General features: G+C 48.7%; 1 protein-coding gene across 3 annotated transcripts in view; it reads right to left on the reverse strand.

Annotated features, from left to right (window-relative positions):
- Positions 1 to 12369, reverse strand: part of WWC3 (WWC family member 3) — a 102022-nt gene that overhangs the window by 10786 nt on the left and 78867 nt on the right. For 2 of the 3 annotated variants that reach the window (XM_036271622.1, XM_036271623.1), the window contains exons 11-18: positions 11275 to 11840; positions 6220 to 6340; positions 5400 to 5474; positions 4539 to 4625; positions 3701 to 3893; positions 2359 to 2568; positions 1517 to 1668; positions 333 to 498 (exon numbers count right to left, since the gene is read on the reverse strand). In XM_036271622.1, coding sequence (XP_036127515.1) covers positions 333 to 498; positions 1517 to 1668; positions 2359 to 2568; positions 3701 to 3893; positions 4539 to 4625; positions 5400 to 5474; positions 6220 to 6340; positions 11275 to 11840 — 1570 coding nt within the window. The remainder of the gene's footprint in view (positions 1 to 332; positions 499 to 1516; positions 1669 to 2358; positions 2569 to 3700; positions 3894 to 4538; positions 4626 to 5399; positions 5475 to 6219; positions 6341 to 11274; positions 11841 to 12369) is intronic. The other variant, XM_036271624.1, reaches the window with a different exon arrangement.

Consider the following 12369-nt stretch of genomic DNA (forward strand, 5'->3'; position numbering starts at 1 on the left):
TCCTTTCTTTTTCATTTCAAGTTGAGAAACATTTCCATGGTCCTCTTTACTGATCTTAAGCCAGTCCCTGCTTGTCCTCAGTCCTCAGTAAAACAGCGCCTTCACTGTCATCCCTTAATCCAACAGCTCGTTTCCCACAGCCACGGTCACCAGGGCTGTCCGTTGATCAGCCACGTCTGTCGTTCTACTCCTGTGTCTGAGCCTTTCAGCTTCTGTGTCCTTTAGCCCTTCTCCCCCCGCCCCGATTCCCTCGGTTTCCCCGGAAGGGTGCGGGGCACACACACTGTCTGCCAGGTGCTGTTCCAGCAAACTCCTTGTCCTTTTCTACTTACCTTTAGAGGAACGGGCTGAACTTTCTCAGAGTTGTAAGGATCTGCCTGGCCTGCAAATGGGTGTCCGTGGATGGAGTCCACACCAGTGCAGCAGGGCTCTGGGTGCGGGGGGCTGGTCTGGGCACAGCTGCTACAACCACTATCCACCGAGTCGGCCTGCCAGCTCCTGAAGGTGGACGTTGCAAAGCCCGCAAAGCGTTCAGCCAAAGGCACAGGTTCACGGCTGCATTCAGAGCGCAGCAGCAGAAACACCAGTATTTGCTTGCAATCATTGCAGACAACTGCTTTTCTTACCAAAGTGCACTTATGTTTCCCAGGGGAGACAATGCTACAAGGCCTTTCTTTCCTTAAGAGGTTCTGTCTGTCTTCATCACCCAATTGTACCCACTGAAGATGCCCGAATCCCGAACCCCCTCTGCAGACCCCTTCCAGCTTCCCACCTGGTCCTGAACACAGTACTCTTCCCCTCCGCCACAAGCCTCCCTCAGGAAAAGCAATTCCCCTTGCAAATAAATCCAGGGAGAGCTACAGGAAGAATTGGGAAGCTCTGGAGATAGGATGCTCTTTATGGAGAACTGTGGACGTGAAGCACTGTGAAAGCGCCTCGGGAAAGGAGCAGACAGAGGCCAATTCACACGAGGTGCCGGTCATCTGAATTATTCCTCTATGGCAGGCGGGGCTGCACCGAGTCAAGGGTTCACCCACAGGCCGCTTCCGGCAAACCGGAAAGGGACATCACACGGTTCCATTTAGATGAAATGCCCAGACTAGGCAAACCCACAGAGACAGCCAGCAGATTGGCGGTTGCCAGGGGCTGAGGGAAGGAGGGATAGGGGTGACTGCTAATGGGTGTGGGGTTTCTTTTTGGCCCGATGAAAACTGATTGTGGCGATGGTGGCACAACTCTGTGACTGTACTAAAATCCACTGAATTGTCCACTTTAAATGGGTGGATTGTATGGTAGGTAGATTATATCTCAATACAGCTGTTAAAAAAAAACTTAAAGGGATCTTGTTGTATTCATTGCGGGCAGAATGGAGTTATTCAATAGTCCCGCTCTTTAAGAGAAATCCTGGAACAGAAGGTGAAAAGCCTACACAGAGAGCAGGGGGCAGAGATCAAAGTACTGCCCTCATCCCTGACCAACGGCATGCCACCTCCCTGACAGTTCCAAGGAGCCTTACCGTTCGGACACGGCCTCGGCCTGCTCCTCCTTCCGCTCCATCTCCAGAATCTCCTCCTCTGTGTATTCCAGCTTTACCCGCTCCTCGGCCAGCTCTCTCTCCACTGCCTGCAGCTGGGCTGTGGTTCTCGCCAGCAACACCGTCACAGCGTCCTGGGGGAGGAGAAGGACATGTCTGAGAATGAGCTCAACCAATAGTCGTGGGGCCCACCCCACAGTGAGGTCCCTTCCTCCAGGTTGGCAGCTGTCCTCTGCTCTCCATTGCAACGAAGTCCACCCCACTGTTAACAGCAAGGCAGGAACCTGGCCTTTTCCTGTAGCTGAAGGCTCAGATTTAAAAACAACCAGCGTGCCACCCATGATCATGACCACATTTCTGTTAAAAAAAACACTCATGCCCTGGCCGGTTTGGCTCAGCGGTTAGAGCGTCGGCCTGCGGTACGGAGAGACCCGGGTTCGGTTCCCGCTAAGGGCACGTACTTCGGTTGCAGTTTGTCCCCGGCCCTGGTTGGTCGTGCGGGTGGCAGCCACTCGATGTGTCCCTTTCACGTCGATGTTTCTCTCTCTCTCTCCCTCTCTCCCTCCCACTCTATCTGTACAAAAAATGGAAAAATGTCCTCAGGTGAGGATAAAAAAAAAAAAAAAAACACTCATGAATGGCCGTGCGCATCCATACATTCCATGTTTAAGACTTCCCTTGAAACTGCACTGTTTCGCCACCACGTTCTAAGGTTCTAAGACTAAGTCTACACAGATGCTTCTGAGACAGGACCCGCCCCAGGAAAAGTCAGTCTCAAAGCCAGGAAGCAGGACAGAGCAGCTCCGTGGCCCAGACATGCGTACCGTCTTCCCAGAGGCAGCAGCCGCGGCCGCAGCTGCAGCAGCCACGGTGGCAGCAGGACCGAGCACGGGTTCCCGGGTGCTGCTCTTCTCAACCCGCTGGCTCTCCCTCGCCCTGGGCAGCTCGGGGCTGGTGAACACCTGGACTGAGTACCAGCGCAGCTGCATTTCGCTCGGACTGGTACAGTTGGCCAAGTTAATTTGAGCAATGCCCTGCACGGGTGTTAAAAAAAAAAAAATTACAGAACAGGCAATGAGGGATTTCACTGTAACAATCAACGCGAATCTTCTAAAACATCGAGGTCACCTCTCAACCCTCACAGGACACGAAGTAAAATGTCTCATTGCCTTTCAAATGAATGCAGTGAAATGAAAGTGGTCACAAAGGATCCTAATGGGGATGGGGACAGGGACGGCACCTTGACTGTGTGTTCAGCCCAATCAAATAGTGCTAGAAGGGGAACAGGGGCCTAACAGCCAACCTGGAATAGTGGGTCAGGCTCAGGGTCTGCCACTTGTTCTCAGGAATTCTGAAAATCAGAGAGACCTGGCTGAACTCTGCAATCTCTAATTTGGCTACTGAGGGGCCAGGACCAAAGGGCAATATTCCAACCTTGGAAACAAACCACTCTGGCCTCCAAGTCCTGGGCAGCGGGCCGTGGATGGCCAAGGAATTGAAGACAAACTGCCAGAGAAAATATAGGGCATCCAGGTGAATCTGAATTTCAAATAAGCAATGGTTTTGTAAGTATCAGTGTGTCCCAAATCCTAGATGGAACATGCCTATGCTAAACAAGTATCTATAGTTTATTTGAAATTCAAGTTTAACTGACCATCCTATATTCTTATTTGCCAAATTAGTCCGCCCTTAGTTCCTGCAACTAAAAATGGGGATAATTTAGAAGCTGTCGAATAGGAGTTTTGCAAGTATTATTTGAGCTCATATAGTTAGAATACAAAACATGCGACAATATAACTGGTGTTGTCATCCATTTCTGGACTCTCACTTACAGAGATCTTTAATGGGAAGATTTCTAAGCAACCCACCACAGGAAACTGGTAGGAGGGGACAGAGAGGAAAGGAGGGAGGGAGACAGGGGAAGAAATGAAGGGAGGGAGGAAGGGAAACAGACAAAAAGAAAGAGAGAGAGACAAACAAAGGAAGATAGAAAGACAGACAAAGACTAAGAAAGAAAAGAAAGAGAATGACCGAAGACAGAATGATAAAGGAGACAAAGAAAGAAAGAATGGTGGAAACACAAAGAAAGGAAGGAGGGAGGCAGGGAAGGGAGAGGACAGGATGTGTGCGTGGGGGAGGGGGAGCTCTCGCATGCGCAGGCCATACCAGCAGTTCTTCCTGCAGCTGCGGATTCACTGAACACACATATAATTGAAGGGACTTCAACGTCAACATGCTTGAGTGCACAGGGATTCTGAAAACGTCATTAAATACCAGGGGGGCCTGGAATTCCACAGCCTTGGAGCAGTACGTGTCTGGTGCGCCAGAGTCCAGTGATGGCAAGTAGACACGAACGTGTCTGCAAGCAAAGAGGAGAAAGAAGCAGAGTCAAGCTACCGAGTCTGCACGATACCACGCACCCGCACGCTCACATATACACGTGTTCCCCTCTTCAGATGCCCACCGGCCGAACTGCCAGGTCTTCCAGAGAAAGTTCTTTTCTCAACTAAGAGTAAGCCCAAGGCACTGACATGCCCCTGGAGGTCAGGGGTTTCACTCACGCACAAAGGGAAAGACTTCAAAGGCAGTAGTCAGGACTTGAGAGGAGTCAAATAGAGGTTCTGCTTTCCTGTCTTTAGGGAGCCCTCAGCCACTTCCCAGACCCCTCATCGAATCACAGAGCTGAGGGTGACTTCGTCACCACCCAGCCCAGTGACCCAGATGGCCATTTTAAGCCCAAATGCGGCCAATGACGGGCACTTTGTTAGTATCGCCAACCCCATCAACTTCATCTGCCTCGAATAATAAAGCAGACTCTTATTAAAGCTTACAGCCCTGGCTTTAAAAACTAGACACTCCCTGGTTTTATTGTCAATTCAGGTTCCAGACCGGTCATTTCCCCAACGCAAACTGCCAAGTGGAGAGGTCCAGTGAGCAGCGCCGTGGGCAGGAGGCCAGGGAGGCCGTGGCTGGTGGACCAGACCCTCCCTGGCCCGGAGCTTACATTTTGCAGTCTTCCTTCACAACCAGCCCGGCGAAGTTCTTCAGTTGGAGCACATTCACGAGGAGACATTCATTGCCAATGTCATGCCTAGAAAATAAAACTCATTCATAAACCACCAATTCCTCAAGTTGTATAAATGCTTCTGATTGAACTATAGTAATGGAGGGCGATTCTGTCGCACCCCACCCCCGGGAGATGTGCAATGTCTGAAGACATTTTCTACTGTCACGACTGGGGAGAAGGGTGCTTCTGGCATGTACTGGGTGGAGACCAGAGATGCTGGTAGGTCTATAGTGCACAGCACAGCCCCCATAATAAAGAAGGATGTGGTCCCAAATGTCACTAGTGCCAATATCGAGAACATTCAACTGAAATGACAAAAGTGAGCAAAAGAGAACTTGGGACCCGAACATCCTGCCTTGCTCGTCTGAACACTATTGAAACTGTAGCTAGAAACCAAAAGCCACACATTTCAACCCAGCTAGTCACTGGCTCTGGGGAGCCCAGGGCAGGCCTGCCATGTGTGCTGCAGCGAACAGAACCAGCTCCACGCAGAAATGAGAACGTCCTCTACGTGATGGCCCCACACCCCTGGCTCCATGAGGTGACAGTTCCCAGCTGTGACTCTGTGTTGGAGGACAGCAATGGAGCTGCTCTTCCCCATCTCTCCTTCCCACCACTTGTGTCCCCTCACCTATAACCACTGTAGCAGGCTCGGGGTACCTAGGCAGGTGAGCCACCCCCCAACCATGAGGGTCCCTCCATACATCCTGGCCTGTGCGTGGAGGTGTGAGTGGCTGGGTGTGCCCCAATGTACAGCTCATCTTTCCAAGCATCAGAGAAGGTGTCTTCTGTACTCACCAATACCCAACATGGATCTGGGGCCCTTCGATAACGCAAGTGTCTCCATGTGCAGACTCGTCGGCATCTTCAGTCCTGAGAACAACCAGAAAGTCACAGGGGTTACTCCCCAGTCACTGGTGACCTCAGGTTTAGCTCTCTCATGTTAGGGGTGCTTTGTACTGAGAGGATTTTTATTAAATTACGACATAAGTAAATACATTCTTCAAGTGACTGCAGGGCACAGCAGGTCCCCGGGTCCCTGACGCATCTTACTGGGATCCGCCTATGAACTGTTATATTTTAGAAAATATCTTTCAAAACCACATGTGACATTCAGGGCAAAGTTCACAAATGCACTTCTGAAAAGTTTGCACTAAGTGAAATGAAACAATGACGGTTGATACCAAATGCAAGTAACACCCCAAGTCCCCAAAGGTGCTTTTTCATTGCCAAGTGATTCCTCTAGCTCAGGAAATGAGGACATTCATTTCTAATAAGTGTCCCTTCTAGAGGAGCAGGTCGAGCAGGTCTCTCTCGTATGGAGCTTCCTTTTCTAGCTCTACTGGGCTTAAGCCTTAAGCCCACCAGGGCCAGAGAGAGAAGTCATCCTGGAACCACAGGACAGGGACCAGCCTCCAACGCCACACTGAAGCCAGAGGACTTTTCTGTGCAGGGGGTAAGGCCCAACCTCCAATGTGTAAAGAAGCCAGAGAAAGACCCACCACTGGGTGTACACCAAATCTCAGCATGTGGAAGTCTCAGTATGGTCCCTTTGGGGCTGACCAGCAACACTAGGGGATAGCTGCTTAGGAAGGAGGAGATAAGATCAGCTTCTAACCTTTTGGTTGGAGGTTCAAATACCCCGCTATCAGTAGCCAGCGAGTAATCTGACAGGCACACCGAAACACGGCGTGCTCTTCTCTCCGACCTCTTGGCGCCGTCTTCTCGAAGAGTCACTGCTACAAATAAGAAGCATGCCGAGGTCAGGAGGAGACAGCGCGGGACGCAGGGACCGTGGGGCCAAGAAATGAACACTCTAAGTTAGCGCACAGACATGGTTACTGGGTTCCAGAGACACGCCATTATGGACATGCATATGTTTAAATACGCTGCTCTCGACTTTTTTTTTTTAAACATTCAAAAAGTGAAGAAATAGACTTCTGGCTACTTCTTTAAAAGCTCCTTAAGCTGTTATAAATCTCTTTCACCTCCTGAATGAGAACAGAGAACATGAGATGATAGGGGGAGCCCCTTCGCATCGCACTTTGAGAGACTGTCATACTTAAAAGACCAGGAAAGACGTGTTACCCCAAATGCCGACTGGGCCTCACTCTGACATGGGGATGCCTCCTGCTAATGACACAGGTCCTTTCTGTTGTCTCTTGGCTTTTCTTCTAAGCTCTAGAACAGTGGTTCTCAACCTTCCTAATGCCGCGACCCTTTAATACAGTTCCTCATGTTGTGGTGACCAGCCATAAAATTATTTTCGTTGCGACTCCATAACTGTAATTTTGCTATTGTTATGTCTCAGACAACCCCCGGGAAAGGGCCGTTCGACCCCCCAAAGGGGTCACAACACACAGGTTGAGAAGCGCTGTTCTAGAAGTTGAAAATTTAGACATCTGTGTACCCTCAAGTTGAGGGAAATGGTGAGTCCACCTATGACCGTCTCCCTTTCCAACCAAATTACTATTCACACACCACTGAAATCCAAACACATTCAACATCACAGAAAACAGATGGGGCTGTGGTCCCTGGCATCACAACCTCAACTGCAGACGAAAGCCGACCTCCTGAAGGCCTGCAGTGTGAAGCCTGGGGACTACCAGCTCCTTCTGTGATTAGGGCCAGAAGCCGTGTCCACTGTGGGGTGGCCGGAGGCACTGACTCTCAAACTGTAGCTGAGGGTTCCCAAGTCCAGCTCGTCTCATCACCCCTGCCACCTGGAAGGACCCAAAGTCCCCAGCTCTGAATTGCAGATGGCACCCCTCGGGTGAATGCACGGATCCCGGCAAATGAACACTGCTATTTCTAGTCCCCGCCCGGACACTCGGCACGGCTCCGACATGCCTTTCGTGCAACTCTGACCAAGTTTCTCTCTCATTGCAAAGTGGATGAAGAGACAAAGGAAATGAAGGAATTATGCCTCAGTGATCCCAGGCTCAGCCACTGAAACCATGGAGCAACCGGAAGCAGAGTTGATGGAAGGAAGTGCGCTCAACAGTTGCCCAGGCTGAGAAAAAGGCCTACAGCAGACCACCCCCCTTCAGACCCAAGCCATCTGCAGTAAGGCTTCAAGGCAACAACATGCACCATGGGAGCAAGACCAATGAAGTCGGGAATAAACACACTTCCGAATAGTCATTTTTTAAATCTCTGGCCTTTTCATCATTAATGACAGACAAACACTGACACTGAGACCTAAGGACATCAACACTGCTTGACAAAAAGGAAGAAAATATCACAAAAATCGCACTGTGAGCAAAGCTGCCATAGCATATTAAAATAAAGAAAGCCATTAAAAATCCGGGGGGAGCCCAGCCAGTGTGGCTCAGTGGTTGAGCGTCGACCCATGCACCAAGAGGTCGCCGGTTCGATTCCCAGTCAGGGCACATGCCCAGGTTGTGGACCAAATAAATCCCCAGTGGGGGGCATGGCCAGTCGATGTTCTCTCTCATCAATGTTTCTAGCTTTCTTTCCCTCTCCCTTTCTCTCTCTCTAAAATCAATAAAGAAAAATAAATAAATAAATAAAAATCTGGGGGGAAAATATACAGAATAAAGCCTTCAACCTTTTAGAAAAGGTCTTTCTCACACAACTGTAGTAGGCATGATAAATATTAATGTTGAAATAACAATAATGATCGTTGTTGAACTTTATTAAAGTACAACTATGAGCTATGTCCTCCTGGCCACACCCCGACCATCATGGATACATTGATTCATTGCACAAAGATGTGCCACAGCCTGACCCACAAGGTGAAGAAAAATTCCAAGGTCACTTACAGTGAGCGTTTCTGTCGAGTTGCATGAGAAAAAGAGATAAAAAAAAAAAAAACACAAAGTGAAAAAACTGCAGAATTCAAGTCAACAATTTTAAACAGGGTATGACTATAATAAAAACATTAAGGAATGGAGAGATAAGCAAAGTCAAAGATTTCATGGATTTAGTTTAGCAAATACCAATGAAAAATAAAAATCTGAAAAGTATTTGAAAATGATGACATTTGACTTTTAAAATTCAGGGAAGATAAAACCAGTAAAAACGTAAAAAATGTTTAAGATTACAACCTATTGCCGTATTTCTCTGTACCATGTTTTGTTCCCTCAAACTGAGTTAAAACAAAACAGAAGATCATATCCTAGGGCTTGCCTTGTAGGCTTGGGCAATTTTGAAGTTTATCTTACTAAAATTTCATCGAACTAAAACTTGCTTGAGGTCAAATGTAGACTGTACTGTTCCTTGCGAAACTGGAATGGAAAGTCAGAGGGAACTATGTGACCTTGGGCTTCATAAATGAAGGGCAGGGTAACATAACAAGTGCTAAGATCCTGGCCAACTTTATAGAGTTACAATGACTCTGGGATCCGCCGTGTCCAGAAGCACCTAGGGAAGCTAGGGATCACTCTGTGCCCATGTCTGAAGCTGGTTATCCAACCCAGCCCTCTGGGAGCACCCACCAGGACCCACTGCTGGGTCATTTCTAGTTTGTGAGAATCGGGCAACTGACACTGTCATACAGAAATAGACCACCAGATGGCAGTATCTGACCACAGCCTAAACAAATACATCTCTGTCTAAGAAGTTTGAAGCATTATAATGTCGGCCACAGAGGGGAAAGAAAAAATTAAGAAAGCAGGATCAGAAATTAAGTCAACTCTTCTCTTTCCTACCCAGTCTTTCTCCTGACCCAAAGGGCCCCTGGGCCTTGTGTGGATTTTCTGCAGAATGAGACTGATAGGCTTGCATCTCAACTTTTAAAGAGAAGTTGGCATGGAGGGCAGGGGCACTGAGAAAGTAAGCTTAAGCAAAAACAGATGTGCAACTCGGTCCTTATTTTGTATTTTCTTCTGGAAATGAAAGAAGTAAACAAGGAGCCCTGAACCTGTGATTATAAAGAACAGCAAAGTGAATGAAGATCACCTGTATATGTAAATTGCAGAAATATTGTATCTGGGGACCTGAAAAGTGTGTTTGCAAACACAGAGAAGACACAAAATGATAGAGATGCCAAAAAGCCCAGGGCTGTCTCAGAACATAATGGGTCTTGGGCCTCTGGTTAAGTATGTAAGAGTTAACAGAGACTTCTATCTATCTATCTATCTATCTATCTATCTATATACATTAACCAGCGTGGTTAAGTATGTAAGAGTTAACAGAGACTACTATATATTATATATATATATATATATATAAATATATATATATATACATACATATATATATATGTATATATATATATATATATTAACCAGCGTGGTTATATATAAAGAAAACTCATGGGTAAGGGGATAGTGGTGAATGGAAGAGCCCATAAAGATAACCTCATTTGAAGGCAGGGAAACGAAGACTCAGTCACATCCAGGGATGTGTTCAAGGTCACCCAGCTAGCAAGCCAACAGGGCAGGGAACAGATTCCAGGTCTCTAAGCTGCCGGTCCGAAGCTGTTTCCACTACACCACCCTGATTTTGTATTCACATTTTACTTCTACCCTTTGCTGCTAAACTATTCAACAGCATGTGACCAGGATTTCCCAACCTCAGCACTACTGGCGTTGGGGCTGGATCGTTCTCTGTGGTGGGCGTCCTGTGCACTGCGGTGTTGAGAAGCATCTCTCGTCTCTGCCCACTACATGTCAGCAGCACCTCCCTGCCAGCCCCCTCAGTTGTGAAAACCAAAATATCTCCAGACATTGCCAAGTATCTCTTTGGGGGCAAAAGGCCCCTGGTTGACATCCACTATGCTATACAAGTTACCCAGTGCTCACCTAATAAAATGCCTAACGCAGTTTTGCTGTGCAAGTAAAAGTGAATTCAATGGGCTCAACTTCAGGAATGAGAGGCCTTGTTCTCGATCTTCTCTCAAACCTGAGGAAGTTCAAGTTGCTAGAGGTTGGCTCATAAAAGCAGGCGGGGTCAAGATGAGGAAAATTGAAGCCCAGGCGCTGCTTTGTGCACAAGCCACCAGCTGGAACATTCTCTGGAAGAGCAGTTTGGTTTTCCATGGGGGCTACAAGCTGACAGACCCTGGCACCAGGTAGAAGTTGAATTAACAGCGACTGAGAGGATGATGCTCCCCGTTTCTCGATTTGAAGACCACCAAAGAAGTTGATCTGGTAGAAATGACTGCTGCTTCCTGGCACATCTTTGAAATTATGCCAATTATTTTCATTTCCAGTTTCGATAGAATTACATCCTTGAAAAGCATAAGGGCGAAGGATAAAGAGATGAAGTCATAGAGACAAAGGAAGTAGAGATTTCCCTGGGTTACAGGAAGACACTGGTCTACATGCGGGACCAGTGGCACACATGGACCGTTCATCTGGACCCAACCTGGAGAGCTCATTGGGAACCTGGTACCTGTCAGCTTCGGAATGTGGAAGACTAGGCGGTTCTTCCCCCCACCCATCTTCAACAATTAAGCACATCCTGGAAACAAGTCAAACACCTGGGAAGGACTCCTTTGCTAAATTCAGTGACCTTTCCAGGACAGAGCAGGGAAGGACCCACATGACAGTGGGCCAGCGCCCCTCCTCATCCAATCAATGGTCCTGAATTTCACTGTGTCTCTGGAAAGCCATCTGGTCTCAGTGCCCTTACACACGATTTCTTCCCAGAATTTGAAGCCTTCCTCCCAGGACCAGGGGAACCCACAGGACTTGTCAATACTTACTTGTACCGGTAGCAATGGGAGCCACTTGGGGTCCTCGCTCTCGAGGTCCTTCGCCATCTCCTGGCAATGCATGTGGCGGAAGGGACGCTGCACCCTGCAAGTCTTCCTCTCCCAGAGCAGAGGCCTGAGCCCGAAGTCTGTCTAGTGTGCCTAGGCCTGGCACCTCCAAATTGTCCCCCAGTGGGGCCAAGGGCGAGTCCCGAGAAGCTGGGAGGAATGGCGTGTCCAATGGCGAGCTGGGTGGAGACAGGGAGGACAGGGAGGATCGCGAGGACAGGGAAGCCAGGGACTGGGGCGTATCCAGGGAGCGCCTCTGCTTGTGGAAGCCCAAGGGGCCCGGGGGGTCTGAGAAAGGGGCATCTCGAGCCAGGGAGTCGAAGGGAATCAGATCAAAGCGCAAAAGCTGGCTGCACTCAGCGTCGGGTTTGTCGTACTGTGGAAGGCCGTAGATGTCGGTGAAGCTGACGGAGCTCAAGGAACCACGGCTGGAGGCCAGTGAGCCCCGGCTGGAGGCCAGAGACCCACGGCTGCTCCCCGAAGACACTGTCAGGGTGCTGGCAGACAGGCTGAAACGAGAGAGCCCACGCCCCTAGAAAAGTAGCCCAAAGATCGGCACTGGAGCCCTGCTGTTCATGGCAAAGCTGAGCAGCCAGTCTGTTCCCGAGGGAACAGAATCCTGCCTCATTCTCCCATGGACCGGAACATGTCTTTAGACACCTGCAAGCACTGTACGGCACCTTCATGAATAGTTCCTTTATCTGTTTGTAGAGAGCAGTAGTTAATATCAAGGAGTCATGCCTAAGTTCAAGGTCCGGCTCGAAGGCGGACCAGCTGAGTCCAGGTGGTCAACTTATTTGCCCTTTCTGAGCTTCCCACTTTCTCACTGGGGGCGGTGACGCACAGTCCTACCTCCTGGCACTCTTACACGGAATCACTGAGGAAATTAGACATACAAAGCCCTTACCATCATGCTTCGCAATACAGTAAGTACTTGCAAACAGGAGATATTATTGAACAGCCAAATCTTATTTTAAAACATCCATATCCTCTTTAAAAATCAATAAAATAACATAAAATTAAAAAGTCCAGGAGGGT

This window comes from Molossus molossus, unplaced genomic scaffold (genome assembly GCF_014108415.1).
Source record: "Molossus molossus isolate mMolMol1 unplaced genomic scaffold, mMolMol1.p scaffold_m16_p_2, whole genome shotgun sequence".
Taxonomy (NCBI): Eukaryota; Metazoa; Chordata; class Mammalia; order Chiroptera; family Molossidae; genus Molossus; species Molossus molossus.